The sequence below is a fragment of the Chelonia mydas genome, chromosome 2 (assembly GCF_015237465.2).
Source record: "Chelonia mydas isolate rCheMyd1 chromosome 2, rCheMyd1.pri.v2, whole genome shotgun sequence".
In the NCBI taxonomy this organism is placed as follows: Eukaryota; Metazoa; Chordata; order Testudines; family Cheloniidae; genus Chelonia; species Chelonia mydas.
Window position 1 is genome coordinate 186,150,685 of NC_057850.1, and position 27,034 is coordinate 186,177,718.

Genomic DNA, 27,034 nt, shown 5'->3' on the forward strand with positions numbered 1-27,034 from the left:
AGGTCTGCAAGAGCAGCTCCCACTCTACAGTCTCCCTTCAAGTGTTCGCTCCTATATGAAACTCTTATTACAGCCACACTATAGACCAAGCGACCCAGTACACAGGTTGTGGATTGTTCTCATAGCTTGCCAAAAAACAAAAAAGGTCACAGAGTTGCTTTTACTGAACAGAACATTTACAAAGAATATCCAAGGAAGTGCTCTCAAGCTCTTCACAATCACTTCATAAGCGTCAGGCTTTAGTCATGCTCGTTAGAGGAGGTGCTGTTAATTCTGTTCCAATGTTAGTTCTCACAGGCCTTGTCATGCTATTTGCACCCATTTTATTCATGAGCTAAATAGTTGTGAATATAAGCAGAACTGCAGTTTGCTAGCAGCAATATTGCATCTAAGATGAATGTAGTTATCCCCCATTTAAGTAGTTACAGTAATTATCCAAACACACTATATCTTACAATGATACTGCTGCATCATGGGTTTTGGCTGTAGAAAGCTGTGGGTCATTTTTTTTTTTTAATTGAAAGGATTTGCAAAAATTCAAGACATTTAAAGATTCACTGTATCCAATTTCCTTCTTTTGCAGATGCTAAATGGTTAAACACACACTCTTTCAACCAGAAGAGGTCAGTTAGTTTGTCTACTGCACCTGTGCCAGTAGTTTTGCTTTTCACTAACTCCATGGCAGGCTGCCAAATATAAATACAAGCTTGTCACAGTTTTGCTGACATGTAATTTTTGCTTCTCAAATTCCTCTCCCTCCACCTTTAACCAAGAAAAGTTTGCTAGTCAATATGAATGGCCTGTAGCTCTTTGCCTTCTAAACAGACAAAAGCAACAAGATTTTACATTCCAAATACGGTTGCATTTTGTGATGACGTGATCCCTGTATATATTGTTTCTAATGCACATAGGGTCTAGTTTGCAACAAAGAGATGTTACATAAGAACATAAGCCAAAAATATTACAAGAGAATTGGTTGTAGAGCCGGGCCAGGGAAGAAGTGCAAGACCTAAGAGGAAACAAACATGCATTGCTTTCAATGAATCTTTCTCCCAACATTTCTGAAAGGTACCGTAGTGAGAGAGATACATAGATATGACTTGGCACACGTCTTTCACCTCTTTTTGCCAGCAACAGGTTTTCTGATGGTCCTCTGTGGAAGCTGCGCAGAGAACAAACTGCAACCTGGCACAAAGAATAATGCTTCTCCAGACCAAGCTCAATGCTACAGCTGCCACAGCGTTCACCTCTTCCCCCACCCTGAATCTGAAGAATCAGGGAATGAGGAGGTATCAAGAGTACTGTACTGTAGCTCCCATTACCATCAGGGGTGACATTACCAGCGGTTATATTCTCTATTATTCTGGTTAGTTTCACTAAGTCAGCTTGCTTTTTTTTAACATTTTTTTCCAATCAGAAGTGGAGCAGCCCATTATTGCCTTCTCGAGTCACTGGTTCCTAGCTTGGCAATCAGTGAGGATCTCATGAAGAAGAATACTTTACTCTTCTATAGCATCTTCCAGCCAAGGGCATCAATGCACTTCTACATACATTAATAAATTAAGCTTTAGCAACCCACTGAAGCTGGCATCACCATTTTAATATGCTCAAGGCCACATAACAGTTGGAAATCAAACCTCTCTCTGATTCACAGCCTGTGCTTCACAGGTACTAGGGTGACCATGCTTGCTTTTGCACAGCGTGTTGTTCCCCAGTGACTGACAGCAACATCTATGGTGGCAACACACCATTCCCAAATTCCCAGCCAGCTGATGAACCAAGACTCGCAGAAAATCCTCGTACAGTGGACCACTCTGGGCCCAATCTTGAGAGGTGCTAAGCAGCTTCAACTCCTCCTAAACTCTCTACAGCATCAGGCCCTGTCCCAGTGATTTCACCATTAATGTATTCTTGTGATTTCCTCTCCTCCATCCATTTCTCCATTCCATTTGCAATTAGAAGAAGTCTCATTCTCAGACCAATTATCTATGGCAGCAGGCTAGGAACAACAGATTTCACACAAACAAGAAGCACTCGTAGGAAAAAAGTGTGATGAGTTGCAAGGACAATGTTGACTTGCTAGCCCATGATGTAGCTAAATCATCTAATCTCGGTGCTCCTGGTTAAGGCAGGGCAAATGCTGGGCTGCTATTTTAGCCAACCTCTCATCTGAAGCCAGAAGAAAAGTGCTAAACCCTTTTATATGCTCAGCTTCCCAGCCAGTACATTTTCCTCCCCAAAGACACCTCACTAAGATATATTGTAGTAGTTAGTGTGCCTGTAGGACAATATACAAAATAGCAAATCATCCCTGCCACAGGCCTTCAAATTCCCCCCAAGGTTTTCAGGTCCTCAGTTTGCAGGATCACTTTGGCCCCATCACGAATTTAACGTTAATGCTTTGGGTGTCAATAATCTGTGTCCCAGTTCCACGCAATGGATTGGAAGTGCAGAAAACCCAACTCCTAGCCCCAAGTGATCATCATTACACTGTACTAGTGCTTTGTCTCAGACAGCCAAAGCTGACTTTCTCCTGAAATATACCAGACAGACAAAACATTACAGGATTCTTACTTAGGAGATTCATTAGTCTTCAGTTCTTGACATTTTCCTGTCAGTGCAGAATTGCACAAGATGGGGTAGGGACAGGAGGTCTCAGAGTTCTCAGGCTGCCGTGAGGAACAGTAAATTCATCCTTAATTGGAAGCCTGATTTCATTTGTGTTTTTATGCTTCATGTCAGAACCCTTGCCTTACTCCATTGTGATTGGCTTCGCCTTAATAAAGGCACTACCAATGTTTTCAAAGGAGAATCATGTCAGTGCACTACCGAAGCCAACCATCTCATCATGACTCAACACAGCTTGCGTCAGACAACTCAGATGAGGGGGTGGCAATCATGTAGCATTCTGAATCCAAATTACTTGGGACAATTGGGCATTTCAGCCAGTCGGAATGTCAACAGAAAGTCAGATCTTTGTTCCCAGAAGACACGAATTTATAGATCCAATTTTTACTTGCCTTCAAGAATTAAAAAACCACTTCCCTCTCTCCACGCCCACTCTGAAGAGGGAGCAAGTATTTTCAACTTAACTATTTCAGCTGTGGACAGCCTTGTGCTCAAGTTGGGAGGGAACTATATGATTCTGTGGTGTTTGGATGAATGAAGATAATTCATATGTTATATAGTTATTAATGTATAAAGGTAATTAGACAAGTAAGGGGAGGTGCTCTGGAAAGGAATCGTTTTGTTACTTTAGTTCTCATCACTCCTCTACACCTCTGGGAATCAAAGTTTAAAAAGATCCCTGGATGACTGAAATGGATCAATATCCCGGTGCGAAGGAAGTCACCCAATGTTTCATGATATCTTCCCCCAGTCTGAATCATTTTCCCTATAGCCTTTTTTAAAATTATATTTTGTTACACAAACTTAATAAAATTCAGATCATAAACTGCCTGGGGCAGAGAATGATTTCTGATAACATGCTTTGTAATCTTGTGGCTCTCTCTGTTTTATTACATTTCTTGAACAGTGTTCCCCTGGACCCTAAAGCTGTTAGGTTACAAGACCTTAGCATGCAAATAACCATAAGTTTTTTTGTTGGGAAGCAGGCTATAAATAGCTAGAAGATAAGCCTCCAAAAAGGAGACCATATCAAACAATCTAAATAACACAGAACAGTATTAGTCTGAGTGAGCAGGCAAGTCTGAAGAGGATAGCATTTTACTTAAGCCTAACAGAATGAACTGAATAAATATGGTAATCTCTACTAATGAATCTGTCATTACTGGCGTATTAATATTGCAAACCTATAAAAAATTCAGTGTTACCCATATTTTTTTAAATGCAATGGTTACATGTGTGTTTTGGAAATAAGATCTTTAACAGAGCGCAAGCCTCTCCTTTCATAAGATGCTCTAGCTAGCATAACTAAAGGGCTTTTACAGACAGCAAATAGGCAGAGCAGTGTTTCCTAAATGGTGGGTCTCAACCCACCACAGGTTGCGGGAAGATTCTAGATGAGTCACCATTTCCAGGGCTGGATCAACACATCACCTGGTGTAAGTAACATATACTTCTGGCCTGGTGCAGACAGGAGGCCAGGGTGGGGCAGGGGGAGTGGTTTGGAGGGCGAGAATGTCTTACACTCACCCTGTCCTGTGGGATGGGGCCCAGCTCCCCACTCCAGACACCGCAACCTGGCACATGGGATCGCAATGCCTGGAGCTGGCAGCCAGGCCAGCCCTACAGGACAGATGCAGCCGCCACAGGGTGAATTCACTCTCCAAACCCCTGCACCACCATCATGCCTCCCCTCTGCATTGGGCCAGGACAAGGGTTGCAGTGCTGGGGCAGAGAGCGCATGCATATAATGACGTATCACAAAGAGAGACAAAATCCAGGGGGTGGGTCACCTTAGTAAAAAGTTTGGGAACCAATGACGTAGAGATAAAATGTCATTTGCAGGGACTCAGCAGTAGCTGCCAAGTTCCAGTCACAGTGGACATTTTTGTAACCTGGTGCCTGAAGTTACGTACCTAACAAAGTGGTTCAATTTTCAGTAGTACAAAGCACCCACATCTATCATCGACTTCTAAGGGAGTAACTTACAAAGTCTTAAGTCCCTTGGTTTTACGCAGTCATTTTTGTAGAACTATAAAAACATGCTTGATATAAAAATATATGTATTGCACAAATATTGCACATGCACTTCCTATCTTCAGAAAGAGAAGTCACCTCTGTGATTCCAGGAGCTCTCACTCCCCTTTACAGCCAGCAGCTCCAGCCACCCTGCTCCCCAGTCCAACTCAGCCCACTCACCTGCCCCAGGCAACTGGGCTTCTCCAATCAGTTAACAGATTCAGGTGCCTAACTTTAAACACCCAAGTTTGGATGATATTGCCCACAGCTGTCACACAAGTGCCATAATTCATGTCAGACACGAGAGCTCAGACATCCCTGAATATTCACCCATTTCAGAGTAATATTGTGTGTTTATACTTACGAGGGAAAATCAGAGCAGAATTCTCTTGGTTGTGGGGGAGGAGGAGTGGGGTTGAACAAATTCCAATACCCTTCAATTTTAGTACTTAGCATTAAGCTTTGAGAGAGAGAATCAAGAGACAGAAATTCAAGCTCTATAACTGGTTTTAGAGCAATTATAACTGCTGAGAGGAAGGAAGCTGAGTAAGTCTTTTACTGTCTGAAAGGCCACTATTAGTTCTATTCTCTAGCACAAGCCTTTTATTATTGATAGCATATGCCTATGTGGTTGTTTTCGGTCTAGAGTGCATACACAGTTATTATGGGGGGTGAGAACAGATTTCACCATCAATTCATATGGCAAGCATGCAACCCCAGACATCTATCAAAGCATCAGCCAAATGCCTACACTTAGGGTGCTATTAATAGTACCATGTGATGCATCCAGTGTGTACTTTCCAGTGTGTCCTACCATGATCCAATTACGAGCATAAGCTTAAAAGAGAGAGTTCTCACCTGTCTGGCTACCCTCCGGGCCTCCCAGTAAGGTTTAGAGTCTTCCACAGCTTTTCCAATCTTCTTTACTAGTTCATCTAGTTTCAGCGTAGCTTCCACCAGCACAGAGCGGAATTTTTGACGTGCATCCTACAGGGGAAGAAAAGACAGAAGAAAAACTAGAGTGTTTGTATAATTTTACTTTTCTTGGTCTGTTGTTCCTAGTGTGGAGATGTTGATTAGGAGTCAAAGAACAGCCAAGAATGTTAGGATAGTGGCTGTCATTACTATTAAGCTAGAACTGTTCTGTCATAAGAATATCCAGGACCCTAGAATGCTCCTAAAAGCTAATATTTCCATTCTGGATGTCAGAACATATCTTCAGAAAGTAGCATATATAAAAACATCATGACAGCATAAGCCAGAAAGGATTTCCTAATAGGCCAGTGGTTGAGAAATGTCAAGGAGGGGAGAGGAAGAGCAGCAGTGCACCAAGCTCAGAGGGAGGTAAAGGACAAAGATACACCTGGCCTGTCGTGTGATTTTCTAATACGATGATACTCAGACTGAGGCTCGCGAGCAGCAAGTGTCTCTTTAATGCGTCTGCTGAGGCTCTCTGCAGCACAAGATATTAAAATACTGAGTGATTTAATTATTAACCAATCAGGATGCTTTTACTATGTTATTAACCAATTGTAGTTGCTAAAATAATAATATTTGGTCGGTCATTTTGCTATGAGAATAATTATGTATACACATATGTAAGTAAGTAAATGAAACAAAGTCACACTACTGTGGCTCTTTTGGGTAATGATGATCGCTAATTTGGCTCCTGAACCACTGAGGTCTGAGTATCCCTGTTCTAATACTAGAGAGCAATTCACGTTACTGCACTAGATCAGAGAGATTTGGATTTTTCCTTTTGAAGTGTCCTCTGGAAAGAATACAGACATCTCTTGGAAATAATTATGATAACTTAGACAGCTACATGTTTACTAAGGAATTTAAAGAGACTTTCAAAGCAGTTTTCAGAATTCTGGTCCCTTCTTTGAGCATCTCTGCTCTGTAAGTTGGAACTGGGTCACAGTGGGTTCTGCCATCTCATGGCCCAATCCCAGGTTGTGCTGAGGTCTCTCAACTGTCATTAACTGCAGCAGAAACCGAAGGCCCTTTATGGTATTTCACAGCAGGGGCACCATTTTACAATGGAAACTAGGATTCCAAGGACCTGCTTTCTCCAGGAGAGAGCACCAGAAACATTTAAACAGCCTATATGCTAATTTTCAGACAAAAAAAGTTGATTTAAAACACACCCTCCTGGAAACATCTCTGTAGAGTTTTCAATTCAGTTTTCTGCCATGAAAGCCAACCTTTTCAGTTCTATTGCATCAGTTAGCGAAGATGGTTGATTCCTATTTGATGGTTATTCTTTTATATTTAAGAAAGCCAGAACTTCTCCTGTCATTCCCAAACTGATTTAGCCCTCTTTATAATTAGATAAGTGGAACAGAAGAATGATTCTAATGACCTCTTATTTTTTTTATTTTTTAAACAGAATGGACCTGATTCTGATTTCAGCATCCAGCATAACTCTGAGTTATTCCAGAGTGACAGATGTAACTGAGATTGGAATCTGGCTCTATATTTAAAGGGACCAAGAGCAAGGACCATGTGAGTTCATGACAAACCTTGCGATTCTAATTAGAAAGAAGGATTTAGGCACACTGCTGGAGTGACATTTTGATTAACTGAGAGCAGCTGGCTTGGAGCTCTGTCTAATTCAGATCCTGTTTCCTTTTTTTCTAAGATTTCTAGAATACAAAGTTATATATTCATTGCCAAGATTTAAAAAAAAAAAAAAAAAGATAGCAGGCTAACACTTGACATTTATAGAGACAGAAGGGAAAGATTCAAAACAAACTATTAAAATGCATCTTTAGTACACCCAATTATGGTTGATTTTCAGTGTTATCTAAAATCCTAACAGGATCAATAGCATAATTTTTTGTCCCCATGTTAATAGTTTTGGCATCTTAAAGTATTCTGATCTACTTTAAAATAATATTTATATGGCTAATGTGGCAGCAGCCAATGTTAATTTAGTATTTTAACAGTTCCATTCTATTTTATAACTCTGATCTAGCTTAAGTCTCTTTTCTAGGGTAAAAGTGTTAGTATCAAACTGCATCATGAGATAATGGTCAGACAATATGTGTATGAAATAAGCAAGCTTCTGAATCAGAAGAGTTAAACAAATTACAGCATTTCTAATTAGACTAATGGATTTTATATGGTTCACTACTCAAAATGTGAGCTTCACAAATGGGGGAAATTAAATTGCTTTAGCAGATATGATGAATTCATTGCACAAAAATTACTTTTAAATAGCAAAGCATATTTAGAGGGGGTGGGGAGAGAGAATGTTCTTGCCCTGCTGGGAAACCTACCATTAAAAACTCATTTCTAAGTGACAGTTAGTTGGGTTTATTTTCACTTTCCCCAGATTTTCAGATGGGGGCGGGGAAAGCTGTGTGTTAAAATGTGAGAAGTCCTTAAAGCATGTGAAGAGACCCTCACAGCATCTAGTTCAAACAGCCTCATTCTTAGGTCCATAAAAAACACTCTTGGAAGGAAGAAAACTGTCAACAGCAACTTCTTATAATGACTAATTTGTGCATTGAGACCTTCCACAGTTTTATTCATGTTCTAATTATATGTACTCTCATCCCTTAGGGAAGGGAATGCAACTATCGCCACATAGAATAAAAAACAGCATGGAACTGTCAAACCAAGAGCAAATCTGGTGAGAAGCCACAGATCTGTAACCAACGAAGCACCTCCTAATTACTGTGCTGTAACAAGAGCCTCTCTAATTGGCACCTTAGGCATAGATCTTGCAAACACTTAAGCACATGCTTAGCTTAACCCCTGTGAATAGTCCCATTCAAGTCAATAGGTAAAATACACACATGATCAAGTATTCTGAGGATTGGGGTCTTGTTTTAAAAAGAAAAGGAGTACAGAGACTAACCAATTTATTTGAGCATAAGCTTTCTTGAGCTACAGCTCACTTCATCGGATGCATCCGATGAAGTGAGCTGTAGCTCACGAAAGCTTATGCTCAAATAAATTGGTTAGTCTCTAAGGTGCCACAAGTACTACTTTTCTTTTTGCGAATACAGACTAACACGGCTGTTACTCTGAAACTTGTTTTACAAAGACACCCACAATGAGGACCCCAAATGAAATTTTGATCAATAAGAGAAAGTTGGTGGTATCTATGTCAAGTGATAATGGTTTTTAAATCCCATGGTTTATCAGACAGCCCATTTTAACCAGAATATGTCCTCAAGTTTCTGTTAATCAGAAACAGAAGATCCTAATTCTGCATGTTCAACTTTCTTCTGAATGATAAAAATAATCAGCAGACTCTCATCTTTTAAGCGCCTTGATCATTAGCAAAGGTTTCTAATCATTTCTCAAGCTGGGCATTTTGTGTTAGATCACACCAAAATGGTGGTGGTTGCAAAACCCAAAACACCAGTAGCTCCCAGAGAGGTTACCACCCCTCCATTTCATTCCCACACTCTACTTTCACTTTTCATTAGCTCTGTCAACACGAGAGGCACTTCCATGTTAAATGTTTCAGCTAAGCAACTGTAGCACTGTTTGTCCCGGCAGTTCAGTGCGTCCACACTAGCCAGACAGTTAACCTAAACTGATTCCACTCCCCCAACAGCTGCTGTATCACCTGCCCAAAGTTCCAGGCTCAGCTCCCCAGAGCAGGGACATACAATGACAGCACAGGCTCCATCCCCTTCTGTCAGAACTGCCTGTGAAGGGCTCAGAGGAGTACCATCCAACTGTGCTGACAGACCAATTGAACTAGTGCAGCTGCAACAGCTGCACTTCCCACTGACACCAGCTCTGCCACAGTTTGAATTGAGCTGGAGTGGGCAGAAGCACTGACCAGGCTTGCTCAGAAGTGCTGTGACACTTGGAGTGTTTGCTCAACATCCGGAGAACTTATGTGAACGGATGGGCATTCCAAGCACTCCGCTCCATTGCACAGGAAAGATGATCCAGCACTTGAGGCATTAGCCTGGGACCTGAGACACCCAGGCTCAAGTCTCTGCTCTGCCATAGACTTCCCATGTGCCCGTGGGGAAATCACTTAGTTCCTCTCTGCCTTAGTTCCCTCTCTTTCCAGTGGGGATCATAGCACTCCCCCCCTCTACCCCACAGGTGTTGTGAGGATAAATACAGTAAAGATTCTGAGGTGCTCAGTTACTATGGTCAAGGGGGCCATATAAATACCTGAGATAGATATACCAGACAGGCCTATCACACACACTGGGAGGACTCTTCTTCATCTGCACCTCCAAATTATCTATTGCCCTGCTCTCCATGACCAGCTCCCATCACTGTCCTGTAGGTGTACAGGTTTCCATTTACCTTGTTTAACCGCAAGATATCTCTTCTGCTTCTATCTAATGCCCTAGCCTATGTTTGCTGGGGAAAGGAAGTGAAAAACCTGTAATGCTTCAGCACGGGGCACACAGCAAAGCAGTCACAGAGCTGTGAGTGCTGCAAGGCTGCTCAGACCAAGCCCACAGAGATTAAGTTCTTTCTTCCCATCTATATTTGGTCTTTCGGTTCCTTGTAAAAATAATTAAAATATTTCATCAACTTGAAATCTGATCAGTTAAAAGTAGTATTCAAAGTAGTTTCTCTGCTGTTTCAGGTACTATCCCTGCTCATGAGTCACCCTGACAATTTTTTGTGGTTTTACAACTATATGTTTTTCCCCTCTCCTATTGGTATGCTATGCCCGGCACATAAAACAGGGCAAACTACACAGAATGGAGAACAGTAAAGCTAACTGTACAGAGTTTGCTCAAATGCCAAAGTAAACAAGCCGAGCAAAGCAGACTTTTTCCTCCAGTCTCTTTTGGCAAGAGAGTCTGCCAAATGTTATCCTACTATCCTTCAACATTCCTCGTAAGGATACCAGGATAACAATATTTCAGATAAGAGTGTGATTTTTAAGTAACTGTGTAACATTTCATTCTCTCTCTCCTTTTTTCAATTGAGACTGTAAGAAGTTTTCCTGAAGTTTCAACAGAAATCAAGGTGTCTTGCTTCTGTAAGCATTATGGTGGAAAGAGGAGAAGGAAAGGGTCAAAACCTAGCTCTTCACACTTGGAGCACTTAATAGCTAGAATTACAGCAGTGGTTCATCATCTAGATAGTTGCCTAGTTTTACAATAGGCGACATAAAAAGCACTAGTAAAGTCAGTATAAACTAAAATTTCATTCAGATAATTACTTGTTTAATACTGCTCTATATACTATACACTGAAATGTAAGTACAATATTTATATTCCAATTGATTTATTTTATAACTACATGGTAAACATGAGAAAGTAACAGGTTTCAGAGTGGTAGCCGTGTTAGTCTGTATCAGCAAAAACAATGAGGAGTCCTTGTGGCACCTTAGGAATATAAATATTGTCTCTAAGGTGCCACAAGGACTCCTCATTGTTTTTGATGAGAAAGTAAGCTATGCTTCAGTAACAGTGTGCTGTGACACTTTTGTATTTTTATGTCTGATTTTGTAAGCAAATAGTTTTTAAGTGAGATGAAACTTGGGGGTACTCAAGACAAATCCGACTCCTGAAAGCCAGGTACAGTAATCTGGAAAGGTTGAGAGCCACTGCATTACAGGACACGTGGAACTAAAACTGGCAAGTGCCGCACCAATACGGATCAGATGAGGACAACTGGAGTTTACTTTTCAACACAAAGGGAATATTCACTGTCCTAGCAGTTCCCCACTAAGAATTCCTTAGCTCCCTCCCCTCTACCCCTTGCCCAATAGAGAGATTCTAGAAGTGTAGCTTTGGGGAGCATGCCAGTCTTCTACCCAACGCATGCTGCTGTTGGAATAGCCCTTTTTGAAAAGCAGACTGTTCCAATAACTGTTTCTTTTGAGCAGTGTTCTGCTATTGAACTACAATGGGTGAATGGATGGGTCACTACAAAAAGTAATTTTCCCTCGCCGATACTCACACCTTCTTGTCAACTGTTGGAAATGAGCAACGTCCACCTTGATTGCATTGGCCTTGTCAGCACTACAAAAGTACTTTTCCCTCTCTTGATATTCACCCCTTCTTGTCAACGGTTGAGAATAGGCCACTTCCACCTTAATTGAATTGGCCTCATTAGCACTGACCGCCAACTTGGTAAGGCAACTCCATCTTTTCATATGCTGTAATACTTATACTGCTTACTGTATTTTTCACTCCATGCATCTGATGAAGTGGGTTTTAGCCCACGAAAGCTTATGCCCAAATACATTTGTTAGTCTCTAAGGTGCCACAAGGACTCCTTGTTGTTTTTGAACTACAATAGAGGACCATATCTGACAACAGACTGTTCATACAGAAGGCTCCCCACTTGACCCCTCCCCAAAATAAAATACTATTTTGCACTTACGTAGTAGCTGTTAAGAGGATCAAATATGCTTTTGTTCCTTTCTGATGCAAATGCCAACAAGCGAGGTTTGGAGTTAGATTGCGGAAGACAGACAAACTTCGGTTCCTGCCCTTCAGGCAGAGTGTATTTTTAAATGCAGTGTTTAAAAGCAGTTTAAAATTCAAAGCTCTGTGGAATGCAATTTGCTACAGCTTTGCAGTTGAGGGAGAGGAAGGGGCTAAGCTCACTCACTCATTGCTCAGAGTTTCATCTGGACTTCAAATGCTGAGGCTACAATATCCTCTTCACAACTCCTGCAGAAACTAGTATCCTCTTGACAACCCATTATCCAGTAGGAAGGAATTTCTTACACGGCTGTAAAGGAACCCTAACCCTGAACGTATCTTGCAGTCAGTAAGTTTCCAAGGGCCAGGGGAAATATTCATTCTGTTTTCCCATGCTACAGATATCTAATGCTGCTATGATATTTAAGATTATCCCTTCAGGTTAGGGACATACAAATATCTACCTAACTTATGCCCACAAATTCCAGGTGTACTCAATTTGCATGCCCACCTGGTATCTGCACATCTGCATTAGACATTTGTGCATTCCTAACACTGAAAATCTGGCCTTTGAAAACTCAGAACATCAAATTGTTTATCAAGGTCCTCGCTGTCTGGTTTGTATTTTGCTAGATCATGTGGAGAGAATACAACTGACAGCCTTTCAAAAGAAAAACAATCAACCCTTAATACTTAATTTTTTAAATGAGATGAAGATGTCACCTGACTCACCCAGTGATCTATTCCTTTGCCAGCTAGAAAATAGGGATTTGGGGCATCCCCTGTAGCCTCCAGCCCCACAAAGTGTTGCAGGCAGGGCCCACTGCCAAGCTGAAGTTTAGTTTTATTAAAAAGGAGAAATTGGGTGGTCTTTCTAAGCACTTTTTTTTTTTTATTAACTCTCCATGCCAGCAGCCCACTTCTGCTTCAGCGGGAGTGGGTCAGGCTGAAAAACCATCTGGCTCTCTTGGGCAGTGGTTCTTTCCAGAAGGGGTAGTCAGAAAGAAATCACTCTTTACTTGTACAGTCAGAAATGGAAGGCAAAGAGAAGTCCATGTGCAGATACCTGCTGCCCATTTCCACTGCTAACAAATGGAATATCAGAAAGAGCTTGAGGGGGCTGAAGTTAGAAGGTGCACGCACACCCCTCCCCATTTCCATCTACTCCATATTTTTGAACAGGTGAACTTTTCACAAATTCTATTCTGCAGCTATCTCACCACACCTCATGCTCACCAAAGAGCTAGCAAACAGGGGATACAAGTCACAGACACTGCGCTCTCAACTGGGCCATTTTCTAGGTTCTTGTGAAAATGCTGCATATAAGCACTGATAAAAATGATACTGTCTCTGAAGATATGAGCTCTTACAGCAGGCACATACATGCTCTGCACATTAATCAAACCAGCCACAGCTGATAAGCAATTTTTCTAAAATTTGGAGGGGGTGCAGTGATCCTAGCCTAAAATCTTGTACAGCAAGTTCCCACCTGAAGAATCGAAACCCTTACCCCAAAAACAAGTTGACAAATGAGGAGAAAAAGAATTTTATAATAAAATTACTGACAAAAGATTTTTCCTCCAAGGCACAGAGAGTTTAGTGCATTAGCCTTTCATCTTTGCAGAGGAGTTCAAATGCACAAGTGAAAAGCAATTTTGATGATGTGCATCGTAGCTCTCTAACTGTGACCAGCACAAAGGCAACCTACAATTCAGGATGATTGGCAGTCTCTCTAGAGAAGCCCAGGACTAAAAATAGCAAGGGGTCTTGCAGGCCAGGAAGGATTAGAGGACATTGACAATCTTGGGTAGAAGAGCCTGCACAGTGCCTGCTTGTAGTGTGCATGGCTGAATGCAGCACTATTAATCCCACATTTTCATGAAGCATTAATCCCCTACACAGAATTTAAGAGAAGCTGGCAAGGCTTTAGCTACCGCAGTGCAAGAGATCATGCTACAAACGCAAGACACAATTCAGACTGTTGGGATCCGGTGGTAGTTTGTTGTATTTAGGTCACGGTGCTGGTACAGTGCCGCCTGTGGGTCAGCCGAGTCTTTCATATCAGCATCGTACTTTTCAGAGTTTATCAAGGGCATCCTTTTACGTAGTGAATGTGTTCCATACTATGGAATACACGCATTCATTAAAATAGTTTATGATTCTGATTTTGGGGACAGGAGGACACCGCGTTTCTAAGACCCAGGAAGAAAGCCGCCAACATAATAAGGCAATGCTCTAAACTTGTCTTTGTCTGATTTATATTCCTATCACCACTTTCAGATATTTACAGCAGGCTCCCCTGCCTCTTCACGGAGGTTTCAAATATTAACAAGAATATTAGAGAAGCCAAGTGTTAAATCGCTTTCAGGATCCCCATAATCCTTTGCTGCATCAGTAACATTCAGCGTTCCACTGTGTGAGAGCAGAGGTATAGATTTTAAAACAAGCCTAACCACAGATTCAGATTTAGGCGGTACATTAATTAATCCAGCATGTAACAATCAGCAGCCTGGTGCCCTTTATAAGACTAAAAAAAAATCCTGAATGCACTTTATCAGGAGCCATGATCAGGTCAAGGTATTTCCCCAGGGTTTAAATGGGGGTGGTTGAGAGGGCAAACGGTATACTTATTCACCACCTCACAGAACTGATAAAGCCACTGAAAATGACTTCACAGCATTTACACCCACACCCTTCTAAATCCTATCCCTTGCTTGCTTTGTTTGTTATGTAATTACTTTATTGGATAAGAACTGAAGTGGGGCTCAGCTGCTAAAATAATAGACAGGCTGTTCCTCTTACTGGCTCTCTGGAACGAACAGCACTGTCTCCACATCAAGCAGCTGAGTACTTGTGGGTCCATCCCTTCCATCAGCATCGTTTCTCAGCACCTTACAAACATCAGTGAGTTTACCCCCAGAACACTCCTGTGAGGTAAAGGAGAAGTATAATTGCCATTTTACAGATAAGGACCAGAGGCACAAAGATTAATGCCTGATTTTCAGAGGTAGTCAGCATCCGTAACCTCCTTTACAGTCCATGAGAACTGGATGTGTTCGCTACACTTTGCGGGAGAGGGGGATAATCAGGGCTTAACTTATTTGCTCAAGGTCACACAGAAAGTCTGTGGCAGAACCAGTTATAGAACCCAGAATTCATAAGATCCCAACCACTGACTCACCCACAAAGCCATCCTTCCTGCACATCAATAGCGAATCAAGCCACACAACACATACCACCACATTTTTCTGTAGGCCTTTAAAAAAAGGCATGTTCTAGCAAATTGCTTCTCCTGATTATTTCTGGAATACTTAACACTGAGAATTATGCGACTTACAAGACTCACTTCACTTCCTTGATGTAAGTTAAGTAACCCATCAGCAATGACTAACTGGACTAACAAGAACTAACCTACACAGTCCAAAATGATATGCCTCAAATAAGGATCCAGTCTCTCCACACAGTCACTTTGGTACTCGTCTTGCAGCCTGTTCTCTGAAGGCGATCCCTTAAACCCGTGGAGTCCCACCAACATCAGTGCAGCTCTGCATTGGCATATGGGTCCACCTACATAGGCCCACTTACAGGATCAGGATTTAAATATACCAAAGGAAACTGATATGAAAGTAAATACATAAAACAAAATGGTCAGAAAGAACATCAAGTGGGCATCCAGTCAGTTAATATTTCAGCGTGAAATTCCCTTCATCCTGAGGTTTGCCTCAGATGCTTAGGGCTCAATCTTTTCTGCGTATATGAAGTCGTACACTGTTGCACATTTTAAGTCAAAACCAGTCAAAACCACTATTTCCATAATAGCTGATTTTACAAGATACAGAATGGTGCAGATCTTATCAGTAAGAGCACCAGGACCATAAAGATGTTTCAGTGACCTGGGACGGGAGCAATATTCATAAATCAACACTCAATGTCATAATGGCGGGTTAGTGCCAAGAGTAAGTTTCTTTGGGTCTCCATCTCCCTCCCCTCTCCAAAACAGCTCAGGAAAGGGGGAGCATTCCCAAGTACAGCAGTAACTGTGGAAAAACCTGTTGCCCCTTGGAAACTGCAAGTATATTTAAGTATGCCCCTTCTTTTGGCTGATAGTCTGGGAAAGGTCAATGCTGCAAGGGTTGAATACAGAAGGAAACATGCAAGACTCCAGCTAGTAAGGAGAACAAACTAAGGCTCCAAACCTGCAGTGAGATCTGCTTGCACAGACTCCTGAATCTGTGCTGAGACCCATTGTTTTCAAGGGAGATAAGGGTCTATGTTCACTTCCACTGAAGTTGTTAGGGCAGTAGCTGGCAAATTTTGAAAAATAAAGAAGGACTAGGATAAATATAATTCCACTGTCTGTTTAAGCAGAAACATTCTGTCATCTTTCTCTTGTCATCTAAATATTTAACCAGGCCATTTCTACAACAGCAGCAGAAACTGCTATCCCAAGCTAGGAAGAAGCAGCAACAGATACCTTTTGAATGGGTATTCTCTTCCCCTCTGGTAACAAACAAAAGCTCCAAATGCAGTTCCACCCTCTCTTGAAGGGTCCTTGAAATAGAATGACACTCTCAAATTTCGGACTGAGATCATCTCTCTTCCCCAGAGTTCACCCCAGATTTATACCTACGAGGCAACTCTGTAGATTTTTTTTTCCTGTTGTTTAGTGTGGATATTAGGATTTTCTAAGTATAATTTTTTAGGAGTTCTAAATAATATAAATATATCTTAAATGGACCATTTTTGTCATCGTGCACATAAAATGTCAGCGATTACTTGCTTGTGACAGTCAACTGTCAAGTTTAAACAGCTCAAGAAAAATGAAAATTCTGGGATCAAAGATTACTTGATTGCCTAATATTACATATACTGGCCTCAATGTAAGAAGGTTTTTGGTTGAAGGAGAAACTTTCACAGAGACATGATGTCAATAAGAATGCAAACACTACTTGCAATAAGCATTACAGACGTAACCCTGAGCGAGTGTCTATTCAAGGCAAAAAGCCTATGACAACTGTTTCCTATGATGTTTGAAATTGAATATGTCTTATAATAAATAAGGGGAAGGGGCAGAAATTGTGTTAACCCTTATGTTAAAATGTCTCTCTTATTTAATTCCAACAGTGTCAGTAGACCAGGGATGAATTTAAGCTTTAGAGTTCAGCAAGTCTGCTACAAGCATAGCTCAACCAGATTAAGCACAGTAGCAGCAAGTTTCTAGGTTGTGAATACACTTACGCGCATGAATAACTTAGCCAGGTGAGTAGTCCCACTGAAGTCAGTGGGTCTATCACATGTATAAGCGTTTACAGGTTGTGGTTCAATACTACTATTCCACCTGTGGTATAATATGGTGTCAGCACAGGGTACCACATATCTAATGAAATCAAACCACCATTCACAGTAATGCTGTCATTCAATTTCAGTGCCTCAGCATGAAATAAGGAGACTGCAAAAATTTGCTAATAGCCAGTACTACTCGAGACCATTTAACTGGTGGCTGTTCGGGTGAACTGACTATTTATATATTGGATTAAAAGCTTACTTGTGAAATTTAAAATCAAGCTGCAGAGCTACTTAAAAGTATATTTCAACTGCAGAATTAATCATTCTGCATGACATAAGTACCTCTCTATACCACTGATAATTGTATTCACCAATACATTCTTCATGATTTACAGATTTAATAGCCACAGACAGAAAATGAAAGCCTGAAAAATGTAAGATAGTTGTGCAGATAGAGGACAAAAGCATAAGTGTTTGATGTGAAAGGATCACTTATTTACTACAGAACTTTGCAAGTCGACTCAACACTGAATGTTACATTTCACTGTAATCTTGTATTTTAAAATTCAAATGACATATAACTAGAGGTACCCATAGAGTGCTCTGGACACCTATCCCATAAATTAAGAAGAAGTCACAACAGAAAGCAAAAGATATACCCCAAAATATATTTGTCTCGGCCCACACCTTTGATGGCTAAAAGAGACATATTCTGGGGCAGTCCTTTTTTTTAATGTTACGATTTTTAATTTACAGGATAGGTACTTAAAGTTGTATTTTTAAAATGTAATAATCATTTACAAAATTAAAGTGAAAAGTAACATCCAGAATTAAACTGATTTACATAATATAGTGAAATATAATTAAGTGATCCTTTTGCATCACTTATTTTATGTTGATTTTCTTCCATCTGCACAGCCATCTTATGCTGTTGCAGGCTTTCATTTTCATCTGGCTAATAAAAGAAAGTGGCAGGTAGTTTAGGTACAAAAATTAAATTCTAGTTTTTAAAAAGTTGTACAGAACCTAGTACTAGGGATTTAAAAATCCATTAAGACGTTTTATTTGGATTTAAAACCTTTTTTTTTTTTTTTTTTGCAATATTTGCAACCCAAACATAGAAACTTTCTCCCACTTGAGAGCCAGAAAGTGAGGACATAAGTGAAATTGACTAGTGAAAAAAAAGGCGAGACTTTCACTATGAAGGGCTAACTAGTGAGTGTATTTTCACTGACTAACATTAATGAAAAACAAAAAGTAAAATATAGAAAACAGTGAAATTATTTTTAAACCATGCTCAAATTCAATCATCTAAACTAAGAAATTCTCTTTTTAAAAGTGTTTTTTAATCTCACAGCATCCCTTTACAATTGACCCACTTCAGCTGAAACCCAGATATCTACTGTTTCAGAGTCATTCATCAGGTACCTGGTGTCAAATTATCACCGAGCATTGGACAATCCCGTACCCATTAAAATAAAGATGTTTCTCACAGAAGCCTGTTTACACAAAAGGACAGCATGAGAAGTAGCTCTGTACCTCAAGTTCAGTTTCTCTTCGATTGATGTCATCTGTGGATTGATTTAACTTTTCCAGTTCCCCCTAGAAAAGAGCAAAAACACAGGCATGCACTGAGAAATCAGACACCAACATGACGGAGAAGGAAAGGTTCTATTACATGTCATCTGGCATCCCCCAAAGCAAGCACATTAGGGCTCTGGCTGGAATGTTAAATGAAAACAGAGATTTGAGACATTTGGAGGAACTCAGCCAGAGGTTATGGGTCTATTATAGGAGTGGGTGGGTGAGATTCTGTGGTTTGCAATGTGCCTGACATCAGACTAGATTATCACAATGGCCCCTTCTTGGCCTTAAAAGTTTGTGAGTTTACCACCTAGTCTCAGCATTCACCTACTCAGGAAAGAGAAAAACAAGCGGAGAAACTTTGCTCATATTCTAGTTTTAATGAAGTACAGTTCTTGCTTTGGGTTATTCTTATTTAGTATTAATAAATATGACATACAATCTGTATCCTAAAAGAACGTGGCTAATGTCAGCTAGTTCCTAGTAAGATAGTTTTTAAGACAAGGCCATTTGTCTTCACGGTGGTAGGGAAGGAGGTATAATCACAGACAAAGGCACAAAGACAAGGATAGAAGATAGTGTTAATACGGTAACAAAAACAGGCACATGCAAAGACAGTAAGTATAAAAAGGGACTCCTCTTGCAATACATTAGAAGCAGTTACTTCTGTTGCAGAAAGAGGGTACTGGTGTATCAGAATTTGGCCCTCAATGTTGAATTGTACAAAAAGACCCCCATCATGAATTGATCAACTATTGAGTGACTGTCCACCAAATTACATTAATTAATCTGGTCACAATGAAAAGATGACAGGTTTCAGAGTAGCAGCCGTGTTAGTCTGTATTCACAAAAAGAAAAGGAGTACTTGTGGCACCTTAGAGACTAACAGATTTATTTGAGCATAAGCTTTCGTGAGCTACAGCTCGTGAGCTACCGAAAGCTTATGCTCAAATAAATTTGTTAGTCTCTAAGGTGCCACAAGTACTCCTTTTCTTTTAATGAAAAGATATTAGTTCCAACAATATAGCTTTGTTACCCACAGAAGTCAGATTTGATTTCAGACTTTTAGGATTTTAAAGACAATTTTTTATTTTTTTTTCTAATAGCTGGTTTTCATACATATTTCAAACTACTGTTTTGTTATCTAGATAAGAAGGTTTTGCCCCACAAATGTTGAAGCAACAGACATTTATTTAACCAGATGACCAAAAAAAAAAAAAAAACCACCACCACAATTTCATTAACAGCATGCAATCAAAGTCCCAGTATTGTTTAGCTAAATAGAGCCATATTCCAAATAAAAAAGAACCCAAGGACAAAATTTTAGTCATTGGGAGCTAGTGCACCTCAGTCTCTGAAAAATCAGGCCACTTAAACATTGCTTAAGTGTTTGCAGGATCAGACTTATCTTTAGGCACCCAGATCTGAAAATGTTGCCACAAATCTGTACAGCTCAGGCAAAGAGATACAGAAGACAAGAGTTATGACCGGTAGAGGCCCGATCCTGCAAAGATTTCTACATGTGCTTAACTTTATACACAGCCAGTAATCCCAAGGGAATACTCAGTGCATAAAATTAAGCCTGTGTGTAGGTCTTTGCAGGATTATGGCCACACGGATCTTTCCACCAAGCAGTTGGTCAGGGCATGAATTTGAGGTGGGACGGGAGGAAGATGGGGAACTTTGTTCAAAAAAAAAAAAAAAAAGATCCAGGAGCATTTTAAAAACACAGGTAAAAGGAAAGTAACATTTTGTATTTCAAGCCTGTGTTTTCCTTTTTAATTAAAATCCCACCTTTATTATTAAGAGTTTTATACCCTCACTCTAGGTTTACAAGAAAGGATTGATTTTTTTTAATCACAACAAAAAATGCAAAAGTCAAAATTTTAATTTAAAAGAAGGGAAGAGAGTCATGACAGAGAACATTTTAATGGAAAATAGAATAATCTTAAGCAACTAGCATGAACAGGTTCAATCATACTAATTCAACTTCACAGATGCCCTTGCTCAGCTGCAGGCACCAAGCTAAGAGAGACCATGACCCCCTCCAATAACCTTATTTCAGGTCTCAGCTTCAAACATGTTTCTTTCCCACCTCCAAGCCCAATCTTACTGAACAGCCAAGCCACAAATGATTCAGCTCTAGTCTTCTAACTATTGCACAGCGCTTTGAAAAACGCCCTGTACGAAAGGTACTGAAGAAATCACAGTCGCATTGTCTTGTCTGTGTGCAGACACACACACACACACACTGCAGAAACCGCTCTTCAGGTATTCTTGCAGCCTGTGCTCAATATCACAGGAGGTTTCCCCTTGGGTTTGCAAAGGGGGCAGGTTGCTTTAAGTCCCAGAAGGCTCAGAAACGCCCCCACTACCACACACACACAACACACACACCCTGATGCTGCCTATCCGGGGTGGGGTGGCTGGCTTGTTTCCAGCGCACACAAAAGGGGGGGACGAGGGGGATCTTTTAAACCCCCTCTCCCGAAGGGGAGCAGGCAGGCAGCCGGTGCTCCAGCAGCCTCTCCACCCATCCGCAGAAATACCCCAGCAGAAACCTAATGAGCTCAGCGGGCAGATGCAGAGCGGCTGCACGCCCCATCGGGGGGGGCGGGGGGCGGAGTACTAAGGGGGTAACACGGAGGAGATCTAGGGGACAGCTGTGCAGGGCTGGGGAGCAAACGCAGGGACCTCCTCCCCCCAAAACCAGAATCCCCTCCCCCGATCGCAGCTCCGTGCAGGACCGTTCCACCCCAACGATGAGGCCCATGGCTCCGGGCGCAGGGGCTAGGCATCCGCCGCCCAAAGCGTGCGGGCTCGGGGCTGAGCCAGCCCCCGGCACCGGCTGCCGCCGCCCCGCAGCATCCCCGGGGCTCGCTCTCCTGCCTCACCTGGATCCTGGGGTCCACCTCTTCCTCCTCCTCGGGGAAATCCGCCTCCTCGGGCCGGCTCCTCCGGCCCGCGGACTCCATGGGGCCGGGCTCGGACCTGCCTCCGCCGCCTGCAGCTGCCCGCGGCCGCGCGGGGAAAGGGGCCCCGGGGAGGTGTCGCCGGCCGCGCGGAGGAAATCCGCCCCCCCCACGCCCCCTGCCTGCCGCTAGCTCGCTCCTCGCTCGCTGTCAGCCGGGCGCCGCCTCTCCCCCGCCCGCCGGCCTCGGCCCATCCCCCCGGCCGGGCTGCCAAATCAGCGGGCGAAAGCAGCCTGCCCACCCCCACGGTGACAAGCACCGCCCCCCCCCGCCCGAAAAGCCGGGCCCCGCGTGTTCTTGCCCGCCCCGGGCAGCCGCCTGCTGCGTTCTCGCTTCTGCTTTGTGCGGCTGCTTCTCACGTGGGGAACGGGGGCAAGCGGCCGGGGTGTTCTGCAAAGCGCCGCGCTGCTGGCTCGGCAGGGAAGGCTGCCAGAGGGCCGCTGTCCTCGCCACGGGGGCCTGGCTCTGCCCAGCGTCGATAAGAGAGCCAGCCCCTGGCAGGTGTCACCGGGAGGGAGCGAGCGGGGACGAGCAGACCCCCCCCGCAGGAGCCAGTCCAAAAGAAGCCGCGACTCATTCTCACCCACTCCTGCCCCTGGCCTAAAGGGCAGCTGCTGCCTTGTGGAAAACTTTGAAAACCAGGCTCCTGAGAAACAGCGGTGCCTGCCTCGTTTGGCCCTCGGGGTTTCGGTTTTGGTTTTGGTTTTTAATTGAGGAAACCCCCTGGGAAAACAGGACCTTAATTGTTTCGCCAGGCCTCGCTTGCAAATGGACCTTTGTGACATCACAATCAGCGCCCCACAACTGCGGTACCGCAAACAACGCTTAGGGGCTTCAGGTGCAGGGCCGGGCTAGCTCGTCACAGGGCTTCCCCCCCCTCCCCCCCCCCCCCCAGGTGTTTGCTGGTGAGGTTCCACGGGTTGAAATGTTTTTGCAAAGCACTGTTAGAAACCTTGAAAATTCAGTTCAAACGAGGTTTCTGGCGTGCGTCAGCTGAGCCAACAAATTCTGGATCTAGTGCATGCAGCAAACAAATAAACTCCGCCCAAAAAAACAAACCAATGCTTGTCTTCATTATAGCAGCAAAAAGGAACGTCGTCCGAGAACCCTGGGTGGTGTGTTTTAAAAAAAAAAAAAAAAGGCTACTGGCTAATGTAGCAAAAGCAAAGCATACATAGTGTAGAGCTCTGTTTGACATTTGATTTGGTACTCTGAGTCCTGGGTTTATTACAGGATACCTCAACCCCAGTGAGAAGGTAGTAGAGTTAACCCCCTCTCCTTAGAACAGGAACAGTAATGGGAGGCTGCAGTAGGAATGCTGGCTCTTGTTCCTCTTATCATCAAAAACTGAAGATAGGAGAAGTAAAATCAAAGCTCCCACGCCCATTTTGCCTTCTGTCCACACAAGGGAGATTCTTGGTCTCTGCTTAAGGTTGCCAATTTTCTAATTGCAGAAAAGGGAACACCCTTGCCCTGCCCCGTCTCCAAAGCCCCCCCACACCCACATACTTGCTCGTCTTCACCAGGATGGGGATGCGGGATTTGGGGTGCAGGAGCAGGCTCTGGGCTAGAGCGGAGGGTTCAGAGTATGGAAGCAGGCTGAGGAAGGGGTGCAAGCTCCTCGAGGGAGTTTTGGGTGCAGGAGGCGGTTCTGAGCTGGGGCAGGGGCACGGGAGGGGGTGCGGGCTCTAGGTAGCACTGACCTCAGGCAGCTCCTGGGAAGTGGGAACATGTCCCTCTGGCTCCTAAGTGGAGGGGAGGGCCAGGGGGTTCTACACACTGCCCCAGGCTGCAGGCATAGGCGCTGACTCCATGGGCGCTCCAGGGCTGGAGCACCCGGGGGGAAAATTGGTGGGTGTTCTGCACCCATTGCAGCTCCCCACCCTCTCACCTCAGCTCGTCTCCACCTCCTCCCCTGAGCGCACCTTCCCCCACTTCTTCTCCCAGCGCTTGCCACCACAAAACAGCTGTTTTGCAGCATAACAAGCTGTGGGAGGGAGGGGGGAAGGAGTCCAATAAGGGCAGGGAGGGGGCGGAGTTGGGGCGGGGACATTGGGGAGGGGGTTGGAATGGGGATGGGGCGGGGCGGGGCGGGGGTGGAGTCGGGGCAGGGACGGGGGGCGCGAGCACCCACCGGTGCCAGGAAAAGTTGGCGCCTATGGCTGCCATGGGAACTGCGGAGCAAGCACTTGGGGCAGCACCTGTAGGCAGGGACAGCACGTAGAGCCTAGGAGCCGGAGGGACATGATAGCCACTTCCCGGGAGCCGCACAGAGCCGGGCACGGAGCCTGCCTGCTCCGCTGGCACTATGGCCAACTGGACTTTTAGCAGCCCAGGCAGTTGTGCTGACCGGAACTACCCGGGTCCCTTTTCAACCGGGCGTTCTGCTCGAAAACTGGACACCTGGCAACCCCATCTCTGATCATTTAAGGTGATGTGGTACAGAAAAAGGTTTGTTGTGCCCTTTTCCCTTGTTTTGTGATAGATTTTAAAAAAAACAGTCCTCCTTTAGATGAGCAAGGAGGTTCTCCCTGGGGACCACCCACCCTCTGGCTAGAAGTATTAGCTCTGGAGTTAACCCCTTTTTTCCCTGGAGGAATGAATTTAAAACCATCTGCTGTCATCCCTATCAATCAGAGATCTTCTTTTTAGAAACTTCCCCTTATCTCAATAGTTATTCTTTGAGCCAGACATCCTCCCTACACTATTCCTTCTGGCCCTATAACTTAGGCCAGGTCTACACAACAGACCTATATTGGTATAACTACATAGCTCGGGGTGTGAAAAATCCACACTCCTGAGTGATGGAGCTGTAGTGACCTAGCCGCCCCCCCATAGATAGTACTGTGTTGACAGGAGAGCTTCTCCCACCAACATCGCTACTGCCTCTCTGGGAGGTGGATTAACTAACAAAAGCTCTCTGGCCAGCATAGTAGCATCTTCACTAAAGCACTGCAGTAGTGCAGCTGTGACCCTATAGCGCTGTATGTGACCCTTATTATTTTCAAGGCCTTCCTTCTGCTTGCTAATAAGGACCTTTCTTTACACACACATACATATTTCCTTAACCAAACTTAAGGTAAATAATTATTTAATTTCCTATTTGTCTTACAATCTGCAAGAGTCTTTTCAAAAACGGGTGGCCCTTTGTGAAAGCACTTTCTTTGCCAGAGATTCACCATTCCTACAACTGAGGGCTGAGGAAGCTCCCGCTCCTGTTCTCTGCTCTTCCACCAAATCAAGGAAAGATAAAAAATAATATTCCAGAGATTTATAAGGTGAAAAAGTAGATAAATTACAAATAATGCTCAAGCCTTCTTTTATACAACAATGCAGCAAAAAAAAGGAGGGACCAGGTGTAAACATTTTTTATTTTAAAATACCATACACCTTTGAAGTGACACCAACGGCCTAAAACAATGAGGAGGACATAAACGCAGAAAGAGAACACAGCTACAAATCATAGTTGGACTGTTTGAGGTTGCTAAGACAGCTTTACACCACACAAGGCTGTGGCAGAATATTTTTTTAAAAACTCTTTCATTAAAGAAAAACAGTGGCCTGATCCTAAGAAGTGCTGAGCACCTACAACGCCTACTGAAGCAAATTAAGGAAATCTACAGAGAAAAACCCCACAGATTTCAGGACATCTGTGTCAGATATCCTTCATGACAGTCATGGAGCCCTCTCATTCCCATGGCAACCGGGCTCCCTGTGAAGCCATGCTGGCCCACTGTCTCAAAGCCCAGAGCAGAAACAGAGAGTTAATGCTGACAAGCCCAGAATTCCCACTACCATTTTCCCATGGGTTTTCTGGAAACTGTTGCCTTGTAACATGGATCTTCCTCAGCTTTGCCACCCGCACCCACAACTCATATAGCTCCGACCACTTAGATTTCATATGTAAGGGCAGGCTTCTACAGGGTTAAGGATGGAGGAAAGTCACTGCTTAGTCTTCATTCTCCTCTCACAGACAGATTTTAGGCCATTTGAGTGAGGTCTCTGCTCCTGTCATCTGCCCACGGCACAGAATCCTAAACAGAATACAAAGAAAAAAAATACAATGGGAAAGATAAGTTGCCTCTTCATTACTAAATTATGCTTGTTATTGATTTAAGTATGTGATGCCTGTGACAGGTTGGACCTCCGGGGATGTCACCTGATGTGCTGGGATGCCACTGAGGCAGACTATTTTACCTGGTCTTGCTGGGCTAGCCTTTTCCAGCCAAGCACACAGGCAGGGCCACACCCAGCTGCATAGAGAGACAGAGATCTGCTCTGAGGAGGCTCAGCTTAAGGGGCTTGACACAGCATCCAGATGTCCACCCCCCTTGGAGTACAAACACAAAATTAATGAAATTCACCTCTTCCCTCAATGTGGAGGAGGGTATGCACAGCCTCTCACCTCCCAGTTAGAAATCACATAAAGTGGGTTATACTGTAAACCAGAAATAAATTTATTAAACTATAAACAGGTGTATTTTAAGTAGTTAAGTAGCAGACAGAACAAGGCAGATTACTAAGAAAATAAAACAGAGCACACAAACTAAGCTTAATACATGTAGCCAGTTTCTTAGTGCAAGTTCTCACCCTAAATGTGGTTCTAATAACCATCTTCACAGGCCAGATCCCCTTCCAGCCTGGGTCCAGTTCTTTCCCCCAGGTTTGTCCTGGCAATCCTCCATCACAATACAGGGTCGGGGGGGGGGAGAAAGGGGGATAGACGGAACATGGCCAAGCCAATTTTGAGTGACTGGCATTGCAACCTGTGCATGGAGTCACAGCACTAATCATAGTCTTTTTGTTTTTTTCTCCCCATCGAACAGTGCTCACTGGTTAATCCAAGCCTGCCTGAAACATCTCAGTGAAACACAATAATGACTTGTGCTTAATTTTTGGCTTTTTACGTTCAAATTGAGTGATTGTTGTAGTGTTGTATGTATAGCAGTGGATTTTGTACAGATTTTGCAGGTGGTAAATTACATATTTTAAAAAAAAATCTACGCGCACATTGATATCTTTGTTCATGCTTCTTCTGAGAGCTCAATTCAACTCAAATACTTGAGAAATGAAATTAGCACACAAAACAAAGATGCATCACAGCCCCTGAATGTATATAGACACTAGTATTATACAGGCATTTTCTGGACTGATTAATGAATATTTGGT

At 43.1% G+C, this 27,034-nt stretch overlaps 2 protein-coding genes across 3 annotated transcripts in view; both read right to left on the bottom strand.

Annotated features, from left to right (window-relative positions):
• The window catches only part of SH3BP5 (SH3 domain binding protein 5), a 61,840-nt gene extending 39,813 nt beyond the window's left edge, over positions 1–22,027 (bottom strand). The window contains exons 1-3 of one of the 2 annotated variants that reach the window (XM_037890330.2): positions 21,788–22,027; positions 18,849–18,911; positions 5,503–5,631 (exon numbers count right to left, since the gene is read on the bottom strand). In XM_037890330.2, the coding sequence (XP_037746258.1) occupies positions 5,503–5,631; positions 18,849–18,911; positions 21,788–21,868 (273 nt within the window). In that variant the 5' untranslated portion in view covers positions 21,869–22,027. Of the gene's footprint in view, positions 1–5,502; positions 5,632–18,848; positions 18,912–21,006; positions 21,145–21,787 lie in introns of those variants that run through there. The other variant, XM_037890332.2, reaches the window with a different exon arrangement.
• A 3,190-nt stretch (positions 22,028–25,217) lies between these two features.
• Positions 25,218–27,034, bottom strand: part of METTL6 (methyltransferase 6, methylcytidine) — a 42,258-nt gene continuing 40,441 nt past the window's right edge. Inside the window, exon 7 of the mRNA XM_043540844.1 lies at positions 25,218–25,899. Within this exon, the coding sequence (XP_043396779.1) occupies positions 25,877–25,899 (23 nt within the window). The 3' untranslated portion in view covers positions 25,218–25,876. The remainder of the gene's footprint in view (positions 25,900–27,034) is intronic.